The 24348-nt window shown below is 38.9% G+C and overlaps 1 protein-coding gene across 1 annotated transcript in view; it reads left to right on the top strand.

The window, feature by feature from the left end:
• The window catches only part of DNAH3 (dynein axonemal heavy chain 3), a 2217123-nt gene that overhangs the window by 397277 nt on the left and 1795498 nt on the right, over positions 1-24348 (top strand). Inside the window, exon 4 of the mRNA XM_044089509.1 lies at positions 4657-4726. Within this exon, the coding sequence (XP_043945444.1) occupies positions 4657-4726 (70 nt within the window). The remainder of the gene's footprint in view (positions 1-4656; positions 4727-24348) is intronic.

The following is a 24348-nucleotide window of genomic DNA, read 5'->3' as shown; positions in this document are numbered from 1 at the left end:
TATACTCCCAGTTAATCACATGTTGTTTCCCAAATTGTCTTTTAAAGTGCTAGTGCGTGACCCTAAACATTATTATGTAGTTTCAACAGACTATTATAAAAATATTGCATAAGAGGTTACTTAAAAACCATTTAAAAAAACTTTTTTTTAAAAACTTACAATACAAATATACATTTTTAAAAATAGAATAGCCAGACTCTGAATAACAATTTCTACTTTCGAATAGCTTCTAAAATGGGCTCGATTGACAAATATTCATTTATACCTGGGGGAACAGATGCATTTAACCTTATTTGCCATTTTACTTCTTTTTCCCCCACTACTCTCCTGATGTCACCCCCCCCCCCCCCCAGGATTAAGTTTGACCAATTCCAGAATCCCAAACTGGAATCCTGTACATCCTTTGTTTTCGTTTAAATGTTTCCAAAGGGCATTTTTGTCAACACCCTTTTTAATACTGTATTCGTGATCATATATTCTATTTCTCAAGCATCTGGTGGTCTTCCCCACATAAAAACTTGAACACTTGGTGCACTTGGCTAGATACACCATATGCTTGGACCTACAATTGCCCTTTTGGAACTGTATCCTAGATACAAGGATAACCCTGGAAAATGGGAGGTTTAAATCCAATATATATAGGAAGGACATATTTAGCAATTCATATCTTGAGTATAATAGTAGTCATCCTATGGTTCAAAAAAGAAATATAATTAAAGGCCAATGTATTCGAGCGGCCAGAATGACATCTAAAGTTAGTGACTTAGGTTGCGAATTAGAAAAAATAGGTATGTATTTCATTAATAGGGGGTATCCAATTGACATGGTGACTGACGTCACTAATTATGTTAAAAAAGAATGGGGCAGAAAGTATAAACCATTGTTGGGAAATAAGGATATGAACATCAATGACACCCTCGCAATGAACGACCCTTCCAGTATTAATGACAATACAAAATATGTTAATGAATATGGTAAAGCATGTATTCTTCAATATGCTACCCACAGTGGAGAAGTTAGGAAGATTTTAGAAAAACATTGGAATATTATGAAGGTGGACAGCGATGTTTCTAAAACAGTGGGGGATAAACCAGGATTTGTTTATAAGAATGGAAGAAATATGAAGAAATTATTGGAAATGAAAACAAGACCCCAGGGTGGTAGAACTATTGGGACACAGAGATGTGAGACCTGTAGGCAGTGTCATTACATCATTAATACCCCAGCTATAACACTAGAAGACATTAATGGAACTAGGATACAGTTCCAAAAGGGCAATTGTAGGTCCAAGCATCTGGTGTATCTAGCCAAGTGCACCAAGTGTTCAAGTTTTTATGTGGGGAAGACCACCAGATGCTTGAGAAATAGAATATATGATCACGAATACAGTATTAAAAAGGGTGATGACAAAAATGCCCTTTGGAAACATTTAAATGAAAACAAAGGATGTACAGGATTCCAGTTTGGGATCCTGGAATTGGTTAAACTTAATCCTAGGGGGGGTGACATCAGGAGAGTGGTGGGGGAAAAAGAAGTAATATGGCAAATAAGGTTAAATGCATCTGTTCCCCCAGGTATAAATGAATATTTGTCAATCAAGCCCATTTTAGAAGCTATTAGAAAGTAGAAATTGTTATTCAGAGTCTGGCTATATTATTTTTAAAAATGTATATTTGTATTGTAAGTTTTTACAAAAAGTTTTTTTAAATGGTTTTTAAGTATTTCTTATGCAATATTTTTATAATAGTTTGTTGAAACTACATAACAATGTTTAGGGTCATGCACTAGCACTTTAAAAGACAATTTGGGAAACAACATGTGATTAACTGGGAGTATATAAGGATTGGGAAAAATTGTGTTCTTTGTTCTGATGAAGTCTCAATAGATGAAAGCGCTTAACCTGATTGTTTTATTTTATACTAATAAACTATTCCAAGAGGAAAAGGAAGTGGTACTACTTCGTGTTGTGCCTATTGTTCTATTGTGCTGGTGCCTCAATGGTAGTGGAACAGATTTCTTTCCAGAGATTTATTTAGTGGACTGTTCCCAAGTTTTGTTTCGTTTCATTGGAAGAGCAAATAATGTCAAGACAGTAGAAAGGGTTAGGAAGTTGGCCAACAGATTCATTAGGCAAAAAGTAATGAAGCTAGGAGGTTGGGTAGTGCACCACATAATATTAATATCAGTTCACCAGAACTTTACAGAAGTGATGGAGTTCACTTGCCACATTCAGGAATGAAGTTATTTATAGGAAAACTTAAAAAAGGATTCAGAGAGTTGGCAGATGAGCTGGGAGAATGATGGCATGTAAGATGAGCCATTTTCATGTGGTGGAAGGGCAGACTTGAAAGGGTAAATTGCAAAGAGATGCTTGGCCTGGGGAGAAGTGCAGGCTGTGATATCTTAGCCCTCTCTGAGTGGGCAGCCACATAGTAAAGTGGGCAGGCAGGGAACCACAGCTTGAGATCCCACAAGAGCCAGATCCCCTTTAGCCACTGGTATCTGGCTGAATGGTGACAGAGGACTGTCGGTGTTTGGTTGCAGAATTCTTCATTGCCATTGGTTGAGTATTTATAGGGATTGCAGTGGTGTTTTATGGCCTGTTTGATTTGACTTCCTTCCAAGTTCTGTCCATTGCACACATCTGAATATTCATTCGTGGATGGCATTGATTTGGTTTGAATGGCATTGACTTCTGATCTGGCACTGATTTGCTACATAATTTGGTACTTACGTATTATTGCAACCACATGTCCCACCTGCTGTAATTCATAATGTCATCGCGGAGCAACTGTATCTCCAACTCAGAAGGGGAGTGTAAACTCCAAATTAGTTTTGTATCACATTGTGTCCGAAACAGGAATAATGACAAAAGTCCTCTTCCTGGCCAGCATGTTTTGCCAATGACACTTAATGAAAAGTAAAAGGAACCTGCCTGCTGATACATATCCCGCATGTTTATCTCATTACATATCCCACTGACTTGGTAGACAGTCACACATTTTAGGAGGGGCAGACCAAAAATATGTGGTAAAAAGGTAGACGTGCAAAAAGCTGGACAGTTGACAGGTCTGTAACAGGTGCAATGGTAGCGAGACACAAGTGGGAATTAGGGACGCTGGAGCAATTGTATGCAGTAGGAAGAGAAGAAGCAGCAGTAATGTCCAAAAGCCCATTTAATTTCTGACTACAGAAATAGTACTTTCAGAACATGTCACAATCTGCAAACAGATATTACCAGTTCTACCTTTTATATTAACCTTTCTGCCATAAGTGAAGGGAAGCTTTGGGAATTACGTAACGATGACAGACGCTCTTGTCATGTTTGCCTCCCAAGAAATGTGCCGAAAACCTACAAGAATGTGAGGACAACAGCCTGAAAATGTGGGTTTAGGTTTTTAATGGGTTATACACCTTCTTTACACAATAACTTGAAATAATATAGTCGACACGTGAACGGCATATGACTGTTTAGTACTTGCGTATTATCGGTTAGAAATGTGGTGTGGTTGTGATAATATGTAAGTACCCATAATTTGATCTGATTGGCATAATAAATATGTAGCTGTGCCCGTTTCTTCCAAGTATGTGGTGTGATTTGTTAAATTATGTGCATGCTTATTTTCATCCAAAAGCAATGCAGCCTCCAGTTACTTGAGTTCAGTACTACTTTGAGTTCTCTCCTTTTTCTGGTTATTCAGTGCTACAGGACTTCTATATCTTGCCCACTTTGTCATTGGAATGCCCTTTCCAGTTATGGACACTACCAAAAATAATATACAGGCAAGAGACTGTCGTACTACTTACTGATGCTTTTTTCTGGCATGGCTTCACTTTCATTCATACAGAATGCAAAGCACAAGCCAATATACATAACATTAGAGCACATCAATCCGATATAAATCTTTGCAATCAGAGATCAAGCATGCATGTTACCCTTGCTAATACGCTGGAAGGAGGTAATGCATTGCAGCTGTGAAACCCACACTTGCTCCAACATAGAAAGAAAAATAAACAAAAACTGGCAAGTTGAAAAGCAATGTACATTCAGAACACATACACACAGGAAGTACAATGAAAATGACAGCGAATTACAAAGCACATGAGCTAAAATGGGAAAAGATGGGTGCAGTGTTGATGGGCCATCAAATAGAAAGAACAGCCAATCAAAACCTAACCAAGACTTTCAGACAGGAACATGCACAAGACATCTTCCAAAAACTTGCCTCCACACACTAGAAAATCTAAACAATCAAATAAGTGCCTCAGTGCAGTTGTATAAATGCAGTATTAACGACTGAGTTATGTAATATTAATGGCTGAGTTATGTAATATGATGTGTGCTTGAGTGAAGTGAAGAGGCATGTTTTGGTTTGACAAAACTGAAAAGCCTTGCTGTATTGCCTGACTGATTTAGAAATGTTATCACTTCTCATATGAACACTGCCTTGCAATGTGGAAGAATGCATTTTTTTCTTTGTTTCTTGAAGTCATTACACAAAGCACAATATGAATGTGCCTTTCTTCTGTAATGCAGCTCTGAAATGCATTATCTAACAACCATTAACCTACCATCTTTTCTACTTCTACTGTCAACATAGTGTGGTAATGTTTACAAAGTACTTTGGTTCAAATTTCTTTGACTGTCACTGGCAGCTTCCAGAGGATCCCCGCCATCTCAGAAACGAGTCAAGCTTTCATCTACATGTAAATCCTCTTTGGAGGGGTAAGTTACAGATGTATATATTTGAAAGAAATAGTTTCATTGTTAGTGCTGCATATATTTAAAAATAATGATCATTGCCCACAAATACCTAGGTGTAATCCCCTTATGAATGAAGTTTTGCCGTAAGTGTTCATGGATTTGAGAAAAAAAAACTCATAGATTCATAGCTTCCTAACAGTTGTGGAGAACTCGCTGTTAATAGCTGCTGAGAAGTTTTGCTTCCAGACATATTATAGAATAGAAACATGTAACAAAATGTGTCTGACTCATCTTACAATTTATTCCATTCCACAACCCCTGACAAATTTGACTGGCATGCTAATTATATTTTATGGTAAGATTACTGATATTATCAAATGAAAAGGAACATTTGTTAAGAGTCATTTGAGTATGATGTGTGTTTGATCAAAACATAATATACACCATATTAAAAAGTAACCATGTAGCTAGGCAAAACTGATGGTAAGGAGAGTTGTATATTTTTGGAAGACTGCAAAAAATCTTTTTCTTCGGGGTATATCTGTACAGAGGCATACTGAACTTCAGAAGAATCTTATGATTTTTAACAAAAATCAATGCAGAGTCTAGGTCCTCAAACAACTTGGGACCTTCTGGGATGAAAATCTTCAGCTTTGCAGGAAAAAGGAGGTATTTGATTCTGATGAAGTCTCTGGATAAGAGATGAAAGCGCTTAATCCGATATCTTTTGTGCTGTGTGTTTTTTAATAAACTGTTGAAGCAAATGGCTGAGACTTGTGGATTTTTGAATTGGACAGCCTCTATTGGATGACTACCTGAAATTCATCATTTGGTGCAGTGTGTGTTTTTTGTGCAAAACATAATATACCTAACTCTGGAGAGGTGGATAGTTCATATGAAAGGCATGTATTTGTCACTGGATAATAAATTTAACTGAATGAAGGTTACATGATTTTAAGCTGCTGGTGTGCAGCACAGATTAAAGAAATGGAATTTATTTTGTTAAAGTTTCTTTGAATTCATTTTAGTATTTGTTTTTAATGGGAAAAATTCAGGATGTTGTGGGCATTAATTCCTAGACCCATCTATTTAATGACCACATAAAACTTTTCATTAGAAAAAAAGTGTGTTTGGGGTTATTATTATTTCTTTTTTCAGACTGTATGAATGAACACTTCTTGTGTTCAATAATTAAGCAATAACCCATACCTGGTTGTGGGTAATGCTGGATTTACCCACGGTTGGTGTGGTTTGGTCACGAGGGTGAAGCCCGAGTGGCCAAACAAAGACAACCGTGGGTAAATCCAGCATTACCCACACCCATAAGTGGGTTGTTGCTATTATACAATGACATTATTTAAGAAAAAAATACTTACTTTTCTTAAATAATGGCATTGTATAATGCCTCCTTGCTGCCCTTCCGCAGCTGTCCAGTATTCTGCGGCAGTTTTGATGTACTGCACATGCGTATGGTTACGCAGTACATCAGAGCTGTGTGCGGAAGCAACGGAGAAAGGAAGATCTCCGTTGCTTTTTAAAAAAGGTGTCTCGCTATGTTAAAAAAGTTTAACATAGCGAGATATCTTAAAAAAAGCAACAGAGATCTTCCTTTCTCCGTTGCTTTTTTTTAAGCTGTATTGCTATGTTAAACTCGTGAAACAGCTTTAAAAAAAGCAACGGATAAAGGAAGATCTCCATTTAAATGAGTTTAACATAGCGAGACAGCTTTAAAAAAAGCAACGGAGAAAGGAAGATCTCCGTTGCTTCTTTTTAAGATATCTCGCTATGTTAAACTCATTTAACATAGCGAGATAACAGCAACGGAGCTCTTCCGTTCTTCTTTGCTGTCCAACAAAAAAAAAAAAAAAACTTATACTAATGGAAAAAGTCTGGCGACTGGACCTTTTTCCATTAGTATAAGTCTGATTTACAACGTGCACACTGACCAATCAGCGTGCACGTTTTGGAATATTAATGGGGGGTTGTTGTGTAATACTGTTTTGATCACCATTATAGCACAAAATCCAAAGACCTCTGAAGATCACTGAGGCTAGTAGAATCAAAGGTCATGTACTCAGATTTGCTATCATCACTGTATTCAGCTCAGTAATTGTGGAGTCTTAAAAGTATGTTATAGAGTTATGTTCAAGAACCAATTTCTGAGGTTATGCCATCTGGTCAGAAGCATGGCAGTCAAGTGCTTAAACATATGCTTGTCACCAAAAGATACTTTCTCTGAATGGAGTTATTGTAGTCAGGATTTGCCCTTGTCACGATGGGAAACAACCAAAGTTCCCTATATAAGGGCTATGGGGGCTTGCCCCTAAAGGAAAAGTCAGTTTTGGAAAGCAGCGTTGAATACTTTTATTGCAATTAGCATAGCTTTTGATGAAATAATTCTCTGACTACTCCCATGGATTCCTGAGGTATATTGTTTATACTCAATCATAAAGTGCACATTGAAAATGGCATCTGTCTTTTTCTCCAGTTAGTTGTATCCATTATGTTAAAGTTCAGTGGTTATAAAATGATGTTTGTTGTAAGTTATAGTGTCAAAAGCATTGTTCTCATCTAAAATATTATAGAAGATAACATGTCCAAAGGAATACTTACCTGACCAAAGGATTCTACATTATCAATTGAACACAATACTCTACTTTGAAAGACTTCACATTGCCCCAAGGCATCTTTGTGGTAAAATGGGACATTCCCCCTGACTATGACACAGCTAGCCTGGGTTCATTTAGAAGCCTGAGTGCCAGAGGAGCCATCTATGGAGGAGTGTAAGTGCCTGGCCAGTGCTGAATCATCCATCCTAGGAAATGGATGATGGTTATGTCCTGTTATGGGTGCATGCCCTAAGGAAGGCTAAATATGTGTTCCAGAGCTACTAAATCACCTTGAATATCATTTGCTTGAGTCTGATGTGACCACTGTCATCTACCTTTACAGGATTCTTCTGTACATAAAAGCAGATCCTATAAAGGGCTGTGCCTTCTATCTTTCTAAACCCACAATGTGTGGGAGCTGTTCCAAATCCCTGTTGTCTCTCTCTCTCTCTCTCTATATATATATATATATATATATATATATATATATACATCTACATATCTATATATATATCTATATCTATGTTTGTTTGTCTTTCAGCTTTTTCCCGGTGAGGGGTCGCCACAGCGGAACTCCGGTCTGCTAATGATTGGCAGTAGATTTTTACGAACACCGAGGTGCCAGCTCGATGTTCAACCTTCAACGAAGGTACGCCCATTTATGCATGTCTTTTGAACACCCATCCAACCGTGGGGAGGACATGCGGACTTCACACTGAAGGCACTCCCTGTATTGCAGCCAAGAATCGAACGGGAGAACCTCTTGCTGAGGCAACAATGCTACCGCTGCACCACCGTGGATGTAATCTCTATATATATATATATATATATATATATATGTGTGTGTGTGTGTGTGTGTGTATAGGAATCTTTCTCTCTCATATATATATATATATATATATATATATATATATATATATATATATATAAAATCTATGTAAATATATATATATATATAAAATCTATGTAAGTATATATATATATATATATATATATATATATATATATATGAGTCCCTCTAAGTTTGTAGAGTGATACTTTGATTGCCATCTGTTTAACTGAAACAATTTGGTTGACTAAACAGATGCTCAACAGGTTTGCAAGATCAACAATTCCTGGGTAAGGAATATATCCTTTTCTTTGGGGATTGGGTGATCTTGGAGTTAGAACATATAATTAGTAGGTGGTGTGGGTAGGTGCGGGGTGGGGGGCTTGCTCTCCCACAAAAAAGTTTTGCATTTGCCAAGATTAATTCTTGGTGCATGAGTAGTAGCTTGTCAACATGCATAATGTCAGTCAATTTGATGTGGCATTGTACATGTCACCATCAGAAATGTTCGACTAATTTAAGTAGATATATATATATATATATATATATATATATGTAAAAGCCGCAGTGGTGCAGAGGTAGCATTGTTGCCTCACAGCAAGAGGTTCTCCCGTTCGATTCTCGGCAAGAGCACCTTCTGTGTGGAGTCTGGATGTCCTCCCCACGGTCGAGTGGCATTCGAAAGATATGCGTAGAATGGGCTAACCTTCACTGAAGGTTGGGCGTTGAGCTGGCACCTCGACATCCATAAAAAATCTACTGCCAATCAGGGAAAAGCAGAAAGAACAATATATATATATATATATATATATAGAGAGAGAGAGAGAGAGATCCTGTATGTATAGTGTGTATATACTGACACTATACACTGACGTCCCGCTCACCAGGCTGAACAAGGAGCGGGTCACGGTGAGCAGCCTGTCGGGCGCTAGGATCCGCCACATAACACAAGCACTCAGGTCACTCCAAGGCAAGTACAAATATGACTCCATCATTGTCCATGCTGGTGTGAATGACCTGAGATGTACCTCCCTGGACTACATGAAAAGAGACATAAAGGAGTTCTCTGAGCATGTAGCCCAGGCCGGTATGACCCTGACCTTGAGTAGCATCTTACCCTCACCAAGAATGATGCCACAATATGAAGACAAGATGATCAATTTCAACAATTGGCTTAAGTACTGGTGTCATTCAAAGGGGAATCCAATGCCTGTCAGCTTGGGATGATATGCTCGACCAGCCACGATGCTTCGCTAGGGACGGCTTGCACCTGTCACCCCTGGGCTTTCGGATATTGGCAAAGGCTCTTGCTACCCCATATTGCCTTTTTAGGCAAGGCTCAAAAGACAAACCCACCTCCATAGATATCACAAGGGATAAGAAACTAAGAGTAATGCTACTCAACGCCAGAAGTCTAAACCTCAAGATGCACGCACTCGAAACTCTCCTTAGCATGGAGAACATCGATATCTGTGCAGTAACAGAAACCTGGTTCAGGGCTCCCAAGAGCACCCCAGCACTACCAGGTTATACCTCATACCATGCTTTTCGGCCCCAAAACTTGGTCCGAACCACAAAAGGAGGGGGAGTATCGATATTCATCAAAGATACCCACACCTCCAGGTTGGTGGCAAAGCACAAAGCATCAGAGATTATCCATGTGCAACTAACAGTGGGTAAAACTGCCTTCCAGTTTATAGCCTGCTACAGACCACCCTCCCAAACCCAGGAACCCCACTCGGCCTTTCTGAGAACACTGGAAAATATGATGGTCTCTCCAAACACCATTATATTGGGCGACTTCAACTACCCAAACATAGACTGGGAGCATTACTCTAGCTCCAACACCCTAGCCCAAAGGTTCCTAGAATTTATAAACTCAAATGCTATGGAACAACTTGTTACCACTCCCACAAGAGGGAAAACATACTGGACCTGATCATCACCAACATGGGGACTCTATGCTCCAGACCAGAAGTGTATCCCTCACTGGTAAGATCAGAGCATAAACTAATCTCACTGGATATTCACATCCCGACCCCACCCCCTGCCCAGAAAACCACAGTGAAAAACTTCTCTAAAGCAAATTTCACACTCCTCAAAACCGAGGTGGAATCCTTCAAAGCCCCCGGGCCTATGGAAAACACAGCCCAGACCGCAGAATCCTTTATAAACACATTCTATGATCACCTTCAGGAATGCATGGATCATGCGATCCCAAATAAAACCAAGACCCAATCCTCCAAAGGCAGACGTCCTGTCTGGTGGACCCCAGCCATAAACAAACTATACAATAGAAGGAGGAAGCTACTAAATGATAGAGCAAAATCCCAAAAAGGGAAGGCATCACTGATCAGTATTAGCAAAAAACTACGGGCACTCATAAAATTGTCTTAAGGCCAGCTTTGAGAGAAAAATTGCACAAGACACTAAGGATAATCACAAGGCTTTCTTTAGTTATGTTAGGAACCTGGGTGGGAATCCCCAGATATGCTCAGAATTAGTCCAAAATGACAAAAAATACACTGAACCCACAGACATTGCCAACATCCTAGCTGACAGGTTCAGTGCAAACTTCTCCCCTCCCACCAAAGGGCAAATATCTATCTCAGCAGAGTGCTGCCCCTGACATCTCAGATGCTCAGGTAAGAGCCGCCCTCTCCAAAGCAAAAAACACAGCATCAATGGGACCAGATGGTGTCCCGGGCTGCGTCCTACATGAACTCCAAGAAGAGCTAAATTCAAACATAAAACTACTGTTCAATCTCAGCCTTACTACAGGATATGTGTCCAAAGAGTGGCGTACAGCAACAGTGGTCCCTCTCCATAAAGGTGGTGCCTCAACAGATCCTGGAAACTATCGCCCCATAAGCCTGACTAGCTTGGTCTGCAAAGCTATGGAAAGGATCATCATGGACCTCATAAATAAAGATATTGGGGACCTACAGACACTGGATCCTACCCAGTTCGGCTTTGTTAAGGGCAGATCCTGCCTCTTAAACCTGGTTGATTTCTGTGAAACAGTCACCAAGGCCATTGATGAGGGGATGGTGGTCCACACAGCCTACCTGGACCTCGCAAAAGCCTTTGATACAATACCCCACTCGGGCATTATAGATAAGCTCACCAGCTTAAATATAAACCCCTATGTCACTAGATGGATTGCAAACTGGCTCAAGGACAGAACCCACATGGTTAGAATTGCTGGAGCCATGTCAGACTCCAAACCAGTTACAAGTGGTGTCCCACAAGGCTCAGTCCTGGGACCTCTGTTCTTCGGTATATATTTCTCGGAGGTACAGGCCAACACGGAAGGACTGTGGCTGACCAAGTTCGCAGATGACTGCAAACTGGGCGCCATAATCTACTCTCCAGCCGACACAAGCATCCTCCAAAAGGGCCTCATAGAAACAGACAACTGGTGCCAGAGCCATGGCCTCAAGCTAAATGCCAAAAAGTGTATAGTCATCCCCTTTGGCAAAAACAAAGTGCCCACAAATTACCACATAGGTGGTAATCCATTAAGTACAGAAGAAGTAATTAGGGACCTGGGGACTCAAGTTGATAGCAATCTTTCATTTGACAACCACGTGGCCAAAGTGGTTAGAAAAACATTTTATATAGCCCACCTAATCATGAAGGGATTCACATCTAGATCAGGGAGGTCATCATGCCTCTTTACTCCTCCCTCATCAGGCCCATAATTGAGTACAATGCCCTTTTGGGATGTACCTTACCAGACACCTGCAGCAACTGGAAAGACCCCAAAAGTACCTCACCAAGAGGATCAAAGGGCTCAAACAGATGCCATATGCTGCCCGGTTAAAGAAACTCCAGCTCTACTCAGTGGCATACCGCCTGTTCAGAGGCGATCTGTGCCTGACGTATAAAGCCATGTCCAACCCGGAATTAATGGACATGCTGCACCTCAGAAAATCCAAATCCCATCGAGCTACGTGCTCGAGAGACTTGAACCTCAGCACTGAAATAAATAGGACATGCTGGAGGGACAGATTCATAACCCAGAGGCTCCCTTCACTCTGGAATAAAATCCCAGTCCAGGTTAGGCAGAGTCCCTCATTGACTCTCTTCAAGAGGAATCTTGATGAGTGGATGGGAGATCGTAGGTTTACCCCGGGTATCACTTCTGTGTCACTGTTAGACAGAGGCACAGTATACTAACCTCGAAAAAGGGCATAGCAAAATAAATTTAAAATGGGTGGCGAAAGCCAAACACATTCTGGCTAGGCTTATAAATGCCCTAGGGCAGATAGCCTAGTATGAACCTATGAACCTATGAACATATATATATATATATATATATATATATATATATAGCCTAGTATGAGCCTATGAACCTATATATATATATATATATATATATATATATATATATATATATATATATATATATATAATGTGTGTATATATATACATATATATATATATATATATATATATATATGTTGTTGTGTCTTTTGGCTTTTCCCGGTTAGGGGTCGCCACAGCGGAACTCCGGTCCCCTAATGATTGGCAGTAGATTTTTACGTGCCGAGTTGCGGCCCTGAGGCACAACCTTCAACGAAGGTATGCCCATTCACGCATGTCTCCACACAGAAGACGCTCTAGCTGAGAATCGAACAGGACGTCTTACTATGAGGCGACAACACTACCGCAGCACCACCACCGCAGTATAAATTTAAAAAACTAGTAACTTAAAAGCCAGTATCCAGGTTTCAACTTTGGTACATTTTTTCCATCTAGAAAAGATACTGTACCCATGAAAACATATGCCGTAGTATCTAGTGTTCCCAGCACTGTCGGTAACTATTACTGGTGGTATGAATAAAGGAATGGAGCAGGAGGGAGTTTATTCTATTCCATTTGAAGAGCTTGTTAAAAGAGATTTTGACTTTAATACCATTCACAGTAATAATCAGTTTTACACTCAAACACATGTTGTGGCTGCCAAGGAATTTTCTTTAAAGGAACTTATAAATATTTTGGAAAATAAACATTTTAAAATTATATCTTTACAAATTGATAATGATTATTTGGAAAAACGTGTTTAGAACTGACAATAGTTCCATAGGTCTTACGTTTTTTAAATTCCCGTTTGGTTTGAATTATGATGGCAATATGTGTAATGATTTTGTGCATATGTTTGATCGACACAGGCTTGAACTTATGAATATGATCATTAAGTATAATGAGGTTAATATTAACTGTCTTTTTCAAGAGGTAGAGCAACTTAATGTCACAATTAGGAATGATTTAATTTTTGAACAGTGGGAAAGGTATTGTAATAAGTCAGTTTTAAATGTTGAAAAGAATGCCTAGTTGGTTTTAAATGAAAGCAACTTTCCATATTTTAAGTATTTTTTTCTTGCATTTTTCGACCATTTGTGTTATTCGACGACTGTTTCTGTCTATTTTATAGTGGTATTACCTGTTTTTCCTGTTTTTATAAGCTTTAATTGTTGGTTGCACTTCTTAGTTTAAGTTTGCTTAAAAGTTAAACTACAGGCTAATACACTCAAGTGTACTAGCTTTTGATAGCATTTAATCGAAAAGCAAAGCATTTATTGTGTTTTCTGTTCTGTCTGTGAAAACGAACTTGAAAAAAACAAAAAAAATATTCTTGTTCTCCTAACTTTCCTGGCTAGTTTGTTCCAGTGATCAGATTTTGCTGATCCCTGGGCTTTGTCTTGTATTGTGTTTTCTGTTCTGTCTGTGAAAAAAAACTTGAAAAAAAACAAAAAAAATATTCTTGTTCTCCTAACTTTCCTGGCTAGTTTGTTCCAGTGATCAGATTTTGCTGATCCCTGGGCTTTGTCTTGGTTCCTGTACTTCTCCATTTTCTTTGTTTGGTCAGGGGGAAGTTTCTTTACTCACCAGTGGGAGTGGGGAGTACTGAGCTGCCTGTTTGTCCTCAGAGGAGTGGTTTAAGACAGTAACTTGTAGTTCAGTGGCCATTTTGGGTCATTTCCTGCCTTTTCCAGCCCCCTGCTATAAAGCGCTTTAGCGGAGTTGCCACTAGAGCAGCATCGGGCAGCGCCGGTTCAACAAGGTTAAACTTTTCCTGGCTCCATAAAGTCTGTTCTTCATTTTTTCCCTTAGAACTGCTCTACTAGTAACCTAAACAGTATATCCCTTGACTAAAAGCAGCACTTGTTCCTAAAATTTTTTTTTTTTCCTCAAAAAAAAAAAAAAAAAAAAAAAAAGCTCAGCACTTGTCACTTCTATATTATACAAAGTCTCTCACTTGAAACCCCCAGGAGTACCCACTTCCTTACTAAGTCCTCTCTTATTCAGTCTCATACCTAACTTCTTAATTTTTCTAGCATGAAGGGCCAGATGCTGGCGTCCTCTCTTGCCCAGTTGGTCAATCTGGGAATATTGAGGCAATGTTACAATTGCCTCATGTACACAGACAATACTCTTCTCCTCACACATAACACAAATACTTGCGAGAGATGCAGCTATTTAGCCAAACTGGAGGCTGAGCTCTCTCAACTCAGGACTGGCAAGACCAGACAGGAGGAGAAGGCAACTACACACACCACAAAACCAGCCTCACATAATGCTACCACACCACTGAATCAAACACATAAACACACAAAGACATACTCGGAGGCTCTGAGTAAAATTTACCTAAACAGCAGAGGCCTCCAAAGCAGACACCCAAACAACTGCTACCTAAAGACACCCCACAAGCAACACATAAACCACAAAATCAGTGTGCAAAGCAGTCACAGCCCTTAAGGCCAAATACAACACCAAACATACTTGTCATAGGTGACTCCATAGTCAGACACACTGACGTCCCACTCACCAGGCTGAACAATGAGAGGGTCACAGTAAGCTGCCTATCGGGCGCTAGAATCCACCACATAACACAAGCACTCGGGTCACTCCATGGCAAGTACAAATATGACACAGTCATTGTCCATCCTGGTGTGAACGACCTGAGACGTACCTCCCTGGACTACATGAAAGAGACATAGAGTAGCTCTTTGATTATGTAGCCCAGGCAGGTATGACCCTGACCCTGAGCAGTATCCTTCCTTCACCAAGAATGATGCCACAATATAGAGACAAGATGATCAGCTTTAACAATTGGCTTAATGTCTGGTGTCATTCAAAGGGGATCCAGTGTCTGTCTGCCTGGGATGACATGCTTGACAAGCCATGCTGCTTCGCAAGGGACGGCTTGCACCTGTCACCCCTGGGATTCCAGATATTGGCTAAGGCTCTTGCCACCCACATAATGCCTTTTTTAGGCAAGGCTCAAATTCTAAACCTACCACCCTAGAAAACAAAAATGGGAAGAAACTGAGGGTAATGCTGCTCAATGCCAGAAGTCTAAATCTCAAAATGCACGCACTCGAGGCCCTTCTCAATATGGAGAACATCGATGTCTGTGCTGTAACTGAAACCTGGTTCAAGGCTCCTGAGAGCACCCTGGCACTATTAGGTTTTACCTCATATCATGCGCCCCAAAACCCGGACCACACCACAAAAGGAGGGTGTATCCATATTCATAAAGGATACCCACACCTCCAGGTTGGTGGCAACGCAAGCTTGAAACCATCCAGGTGCAACTAACCATAGGCAAAACTGCTCTACAAATTGTAGCATGCTACAGGCCACCCTCTCAAACTCAGGAACCCCACACAGCCTTCCTGAAGACACTGGAGGGTATAAATGTATCTCCAAACACCATCATATTGGGGGACTTCAACTACTTGAATATAGACTGGGAATATTACTCAAGCCCTAACTTTCTAGCCCAACGGTTCCTGGAGTTCATAAATTCAAATGCCATGGAACAGCTAGTCACTGTCCCCACGAGGAGAAAATATACTAGATCTCATTATCACAAACATGGGGACAAAATGCTCCACACCGGAAGTATATCCCTCATTGGTGAGATCTGATCATAAACTAATCTCACTGGAAATCCACATTCCGCCCCCACCCCAAACAAAAAAGACCACAGTGAAGAACTTCTCTAAAGCAAACTTCACACTACTCAAGACTGGTGTGGTATCCTTCAAGGCCCCTGAGCCAGTAGAAACCACAACCCAAGCTGCGGAAGCCCTTACAAATGCCTTCTATGAACACCTCCAGGACTGCATGGATCAGGCAATCCCAAATAAAACCAAGACTCTTTCCACAAAGGGCAAACATCCAGTCTGGTGGACCCCAGCCATTAACAAACTTTACAATAAGAGGAGAAAGCTATTACATGATAGAACAAAATCCATAAAAGGGAAGTCACCCCTGATCATTATTAGTAAAAAATACGAGCACTCATAAAATCAACTAAGGCCAATTTTGAGAGAAAAATTGCCATGGATTCAAAGGACAATCATAAGGCCTTTTTCAGCTATGTTAGGAACCTGGGTGGAAACTCCCAGATATGCTCAGAATTAGTCCAAAATGATACAAAAATCACTGAACCCACAGACATTGCCAACATACTGGCAGACAGGTTCAGTGCAAGCGTCACCCTCTCCCCTAAAGGAGAGATAACTATCCCAGCAGTGTAGCCTCCCAGACATCTCAAATGCGCAGGTGAAAGCTGCTCTCTCTAAAGCTAAAAACACAGCATCAATGGGACCGGATGGTGTCCCCAGCTGTGTGCTACACGAGCTAAATGAGGAATTAAACCCGCACATAAGGCAGCTGTTTAATCTCAGCCTTACCACAGGATACATGCCCAAGGAGTGGCGTACGGCAACTGTGGTCCCACTCCATAAAGGCGGTGCCTCTACGGACCCTGGTAATTACCACCCCATAAGCTTAACAAGTCTAGTCTGCAAAGCTATGGAGAGGATCATAATGGAGCTCATAAACAAAGATATAGGGGACTTGCAGACATTGGACCCGACCCAGTTTGGCTTCGCCAAGGGCAGATCATGCCTTTTGAACTTGGTTGACTTCTTCGAAACAGTCACCAAGGCCATTGATGAGGGAAAGGCAGTCCATACAGCCTACCTTGACCTTGCAAAGGCTTACGACACAATACCCCACTCGGGTATTGTAGAAAAACTTACCAGCTTAAATGTAAACCCATATGTCACAAGATGGGTTGCAAACTGGCTTAAGGACAGAACCCACAGGGTTAGAGTTGCTGGCGCTATGTCAGACTCCAAGCGGGTCACAAGTGGTGTCCCACAGGGCTCGGTCCTTGGCCCCCTATTGTTCGGCATCTACTTCTCAGAAGTACAGGCCAACATGAGAGGACTTTGGCTGACAAAGTTTGCAGACGACTGCAAACTGGGCACCATAGTGGAAAGTGCATCGGACACGGATATCCTTCAGAAGGGACTCACGGAAACAGATAGCTGGTGCCAGAGCCATGGCCTGAAGTTAAACGCCAAAAAATGTATAGTCATACCCTTCGGGAAAAACAAGGTAACCCCAAGCTACCATATAGGCGGCAATCCCCTAAGCACAGAAGAGGTTATCAGGGACCTGGGGACCCAGGTTGACAGTGGCCTTTCTTTTGACACTCACATTGCTAAAGTGGTTAGAAAGACCTTCTACATTGCCCACCTGATCATGAAGGGATTCACCCAGATCTAGTGAGGTCATTGTTCCCCTGTACTCTTCACTTATCAGACCAATGATCGAGTACAATGCCCCATTCGGGATGTATCTCGCCCGACATCTGCAGCAATTGGAGAGACCCCAAAAGTTCCTCACCAAAAGAATAAAGGGACTCCAAAATCTGTCATATGCTGCCAGATTGAAGAAACTCCAGCTCTATTCAGTCGCATACCGTCTGCTCAGAGGTGACATGTGCCTGACATACAAGGCCATGTCCAACCTGGAATTAATGGACACGCTTCACCTCAAAAAATCCAAATCCACCAAAACCACTAGAGCAAGCGACTTAAACCTTAGCACGGATATAAATAGGACGTGCTGGAGGGATAGATTTATCACTCAGAGACTCCCTATGCTGTGGAATAGAATCCCGGTCCATGTGAGGCAGAGCACCTCGCTGGCTCTGTTCAAGAGAAATCTTGACCTGTGGGTGGGAGATCGTAGGTTTACCCCGGGAATCATCTCTGTGTCACTGCTGGACAGAGGCACAACAAACTAATGGGCACAGTATTTTTTCATATAAGGGGTGGCGTAAGCCACAAAACTTTGGGCTAGGCTTATAAATGCCTTAGGGCAGATAGCCTAGTATAAACCTATGAACCTATAAAAGAAATTGGAAAGGGATTTGGAAGAGAGTGCTAAACAAGATGTATATGTAATCAAAAAGGGTATGAATTTTAAAAGTTTTGACAGAAGACCTGTGGAGATGAATAATGGGGAAACTATTATGAGGGAAATAGTGGTGATTCCCAGGTTTTTTCCTCTCAATGGAGACCGTGGTATTGGAATTATTGAAGAATAGGCAGGGGGGCAGACCAATATTACCCCAGGTAACAGATTTAGGACAGGCTGATCCAGATATTGTTATCATAGATGGTATAGACTTTTTATACCAGGGTTATCACATCTACAACTATACAGATAAGCAAATTTCAAAGGAATATTTTACTTTATTTCAAAAAGGTGTTAAATATGTCCCCTCTACAAAGTTGGAAGTGGTAGATACCCTCATAGAACTTAAGGAAATTAAATGTATCTATTTATTTTAAGGAAAATGGGGGATCAGTAGAATGCAAAAAGGAAGGCAATTTTAGGAAAAAAAGTGTATTTAATCCACAACTTAACCTTACCTTACAAGTTTTTGAAAAAGCAGTTATGGAAGATATATATTTGCTTAGTAACAATAAAGGGAAAGTTCACCATCATAATTTGACCAAAAATGAGAGAGAATTATTGCACAAGCTGAGACAGGATAATATTGTTTAAATCATGAAACCCGACAACTGAGGGGGATTGGTTTTATTTAATACCTTTTATTATTCAGGAGTTATGTTGAAGTTACGTTATGACTCAGATATGTATTCCTCGGTCTCTAAAAATGAGATTAATATAGCTTATCAAAGAATATATTCCTTTTTTATAAGAATATCTTATAGAACAGAGAATTTTGAAGGATATGTATTCAGCCATGAAAGCAGAGAATCCAGTTGTCCCTACCTTTTTTTTTGGAATGCCTAAAATTCATATGAATGTTAGAGAACTTCTTTTAGGCCTGTTGTGGCAGCTAATGGCTCCAAAACCTATCCATTGTCAGTATGTATTGATAGGTGGCTTAAACCAATTTACAGACAAATCCCCCATCTTCTTGTTGATTCCTGGGATTTTTTAGGGAGATTGAAGCAAGGTATTTGGTCCAAAGAATTAATCTTTCTTACTATTGATATTAAGGACATTTGTACATCTGTTCCCAGGGATAAAGGGATAGAATTATTTTTGGATAGTTTGTATCAATATACACATCTTTTGGAGGATGAAATAAGACTTGTAGAGGAAATGATGGCTTTGGTGTTAGATAAGGGGGATTTCTTTAAGCAGAATAGAGGGTTGGCCATGGGAGCCTTCTGTGCCGCTATATATGCACATTTGGTGCTGCTGGAGTGGGAAAAGCAAGTAGTGTTTAATTCTATTTTTTTGAAAATGTAGCTCTTTATTTTTGGTTTTTGGACAATATTTTTATTTTATGGAAGGGATCAGTGAAGAATATCTATAAATTTATGGAGTATCTTAACAATTCTTCAGAATTTTTGGAATTTACATATGATTTCAACAGAATGTGAATTAATTATTTGGATATTTTCATTGAACACACCTCTAGTGGCTTCAAATAAAACAATTTATAGAAAAGCTTAATTTAGTAATTCATATTTAGATTGTACTAGTTTTCACCCTTTAATCCACAAGAAAAGTCTTGTTAAGGGTCAGTGTATAAGAATAGCTAGAATGACTTCCCAAAGACTAAACTTAGAATGTGAACTGGATAAGGTTGTCCAAATGTTTTTGGACAGAAAGTATCCACCTTCATTGCTCAACAGTATTAGAGAATATGTCCAGTCTGAATGGGAGAGAAAATGTACACCATTGTTAGGGGTAGGCCTATCATACAAAGATAATGTGGAAAGGCAAAGTATGGTAACAAATAACAAGAATTATAAGAGAGCCATGGTTTTACAGTATAGTGGACAAATAGCTTTAGTTAAGAATATCTGTAAAAACAACTGGAGTATCATTAAAACTAATATGCATATTTTACAAATGGTAGGGAATGAGCCATTGTTTACTTATAAGACTGGTAAGAATTTATTTTTTTTTTTGATAAAGGAAATTTTACGAATTTGAATGGCAATAATGGTGTTTAGCATACTAACAAATGTGGTATGTGTAAACAATGCTCTCATATATGTGAAAAAGACTGTGTTATTTTAAAGAGTAGCTTTTTTTTGTCAATGGAAATTGTTCTAGTAAATGGGTGATATGTATGGCTATATGTGTAGGGTGTACATGTTATACTGGTAAAACAGAGAGGGCTTTATGAAGAGGCATTTATGAACACCTATATGATATTAAAAACAAAAAGGAAAATAATGCTTTGTTTAACCACTCATTGGCTTGTCCTGCATTTTCTAATTTACCTTTGGCATCATTGACTTGATTTCCTTTAACCCAAGGGGTGGGGGCACTAAGGTGACATTAGAAAATAAGGAATTGAAATGGCAGTTAAAACTGCAGGCAACCTCTCACACTGGATTAAGTGAATATACTTCTATCCAGTCTGTGTTAATTATGACAGCAACACAATTTTAAAGTGTTTGTTTTGTATTATATATTTATTACAACAATCATTATTTATATGAAAGTATTTTTGATAGTATATTGCTGTAGAGTTTTAAGCGTTTTGAATGTTGAATGCACCTTAAATCTCAGTGTTCAAATGTCTAATTGGATTAATTTAATTCTTTTTAATCAATGTGATTTTTGTATATAAATGGTTTTTAGGGAGTTAGTTGTGATTCTGATGAAGTCCTTTTTGTATCTAGGACGAAAGTGCTTAATCCATGTCTGTTTTAACAATAAATGGGTTTATTTTGTATATTTTTATGAGTGAATCCTTGGATATTGGCTTTTAGGGTAGTAGTTTTTTTTATGTTTACTGTTCGTTTCTTAGTAACAGTTCTTTGTTATACTATATATATATATATATATGTGTGTGTGTGTTTGTGTGTGTGTGTGTGTATGTATATATATATATATATATATATATATATATATATATATATATATGCAATGTACGTATAATACGTTTATATGTATATTTATGTATGTATAATGTACATATATATCTGTGTGTGTGTATGTATGTATATATATATATATATATATATATATATATATATATATATATGGGTTACCTTCATTTTCCCGACAGAGAGCTTCCCCGGCACATATTTCACTGACACTTCAGATGACCGACATTCCCAAAGCTGACGCTACCTGTGCGTTAAGTAAACACTTGTCCATCTCCTTGAACTTTGCCCCTTACCCCGTGGTAGTGCATTCTCGGAGTTGGTATATTTAGTAAGGGGGGTGGGGGTGAAGCCCCCCATATTGGTGGGTCAGTTTTTTGGGGTAGTTTAGTACGTCCAGATGGCTAAGTGTTTACTTACCGCGCGGGTAACTGCTTTGGGAATGCCGGTCATCTGAAGTGTCGGTGAAATACGTGTTGGGAAAGTGGTTTGTCAGGAAAATGAAGGTAACCCATATATATATATATATATATATATATATATATATATATATATATATATGTGTGTGTGTGTGTGTGTATAGATTTATAAAATCTGTCAGATGCTTTTGTCGCATCAAGACTTACCAACAGTTATATTATTTTTTTTATATTCTGCTTCCGTCTGGATCATCATTATTCTACTATTGCTAGTAAATGTTTGCATTCCCTCTACAAAACCACATTTCATCAACACTTTAGCCATTATTTTAGCTAGTATAGACAGAAACAATTTCCAATCATGATTTAAAATTGAAATGAGTTTATATGAAGCTGGGTGTGGTTGGTGTTTGCCCTCTTTGGGTACTACTGCCACCACAGTTTTTGTCCAAGATGCTGGTGTTAAAAAATCTTCTAGATCTTTATCATTTTCTTCCTTCCTAACCTCACAATTCCACTGAAATAGCATCTGTTCCAGGAGACTTCACTGTAGACTGATGGGATGTCACTATTTTATTTCTTCTCCCTCTGTCATAACTACTAGTTGTTAAGCCTCATCTTCCTCTAACTTTGGCATAATTAAATCCTCCTTAAATGTTTCCATGTGTGCTGTTTCTTGGTTTTCCACATTCTTCTGCTTTATACAAATTTTCATAAAATTTCCAAACTATCTGTAATACTGCTATAGGATCTTTGGTTATTTTTTCTTGTCATAATATCCTTCCTTTCTGTTGCCTAAGTTGTTGTGCTATAGGTTTTTGTGCACTATTGTCATTATCAAAAAACAGTTGCTTAACAGTAGTCTTTCTGAACTCATGCATATTATCTAAAATCTATCCTTATTTTCTGTTTAGCACACTGCAGTTGTTCCTCTTCTTGTTATATGAAATTCCTCTTATTCTGAAATACATTAACCTTTGTCAACTCCTGTAAATAATTCCTATTACTTCTTAAAAATATACAGAGATATGATTATTTCTTCCCTATTTTTCAACCCCATTTCATTTTATCTCACTCCCTAGCTATTCGTTCTAAAGAAATTTCTATCTTTTCTATTAACTCTTGATTAATTTACATTATCCATTCTTTGAATTCCTATTTTTAACAAATATATGTGAAAGTACCAGTGTCTCATTTTAACTTCAATACTCTGTATCTTTGTTTTTATTGGTGCGTGATTTGAAGTAGATATTGGATGTGTGTCAAAGTTTTCAGTTGAATTCACATTTTCCTGTGAAATATAAGTTAATTCCAGTCTAGCCCAGTTAATGTACCTTAGGGAATAATATGTAAATACTGTCTTAAGTTCCTTGTACTGAGTTCTTGTCTTCCATACCACATACTTTCATAAAATTCTTCAGAAATGTACCCCTTTTCATTATATTTTCCCTTCTAGGTCCCCCAATACATTCTCATTATTGCAAATCAAGTTCTAGTCCCCACCTACAGGTAATATTCTCTATTGAAAACTATTTATTTCTTCTAAATTTTTCTTAACCTCCATAATAGTTTTTGGTGGAATGTAAATACATGCCAGTATAATCCTCCTCCCTTGCCAGTAGCCCTTTACTAGCACAAATGTACCATTATTGTCTTTTTTTCCCTCTTCTGTCAGTATTGGAACTCCTCTAGCAATCAGTATTATTACTCATTTTTCCCTGATATTCTGCTGAATATCCATCCTGAAATTTTTCTTTGTCAATTTCACATGCTCATTTCTTTCCAAATGTGTCTCCTGCACCATTGCTACTTGCACACTGCATTTCTTAATATAATTCATTACTCTTTCCTTTTTGTCCATACCTGTAAGACCAGTATCATTCCTCGATAGTATGGCTAGAGTGGCCATTATGTTAAAAAGCTATTGTTCTCGCCCATTATACTTGACAGTTTTTTGGATGTGTATTTCTGGCTTTTGTCTCACAGATGCGCACTGTTTGGCAGGCTGATCTTTTATACAGTTGCTTCTTCTCATCTCCATTTCAACCTATGTCAAAATTTTCAAGATGTTTTGCTTTAATGAAAACCAGTGAACGAAAAGCTGCCTTTTTATTATTAACTTAGAATAAATATTCAAAACTCTGTACATTTTCAACAAATAGCATCTAGATAGGAACCATTTCCCCAAATCAGTAGCTGCTTCCGCAGCCATTACCTGATTTAAAATTGAGGTTACCCATGCCAAAGTGCATGATATAGCTTGTGTTCCCACTTAACATTGACTGCTGTCTGTTCTTTTTTTAGATCTATTCCTCTTTTAGATGTGAAAAACAAGCATGCATGCTTTCAGAAAACAACTTTTATCCCCAAGAAAAAGTGCACTGGCTACCTTTAAATAAAACAAGCTTTTGCTTGCTTCTTTGGAGAATATGAGGAATATTATTGCCACCTTTCCTTTGCCTGATGGCGAATCTTCAATTAATAGTCTTATTGCTTCTGTCAAGTAACCAGACATTCTTTCAAGTGTGCTGATTATTCAGCTGATGGTTGTTCTAGAGCAGCAGCTACTGGGTTGGTTATGAGAAGG

The sequence above is a fragment of the Protopterus annectens genome, chromosome 12.part0 (assembly GCF_019279795.1).
Source record: "Protopterus annectens isolate FY-2018-M chromosome 12.part0, PAN1.0, whole genome shotgun sequence".
NCBI classification, from domain to species: Eukaryota; Metazoa; Chordata; order Ceratodontiformes; family Protopteridae; genus Protopterus; species Protopterus annectens.
The sequence above is the reverse complement of the archived record's forward strand: the minus strand, read 5'-3'. Positions and strand labels throughout refer to the sequence as shown.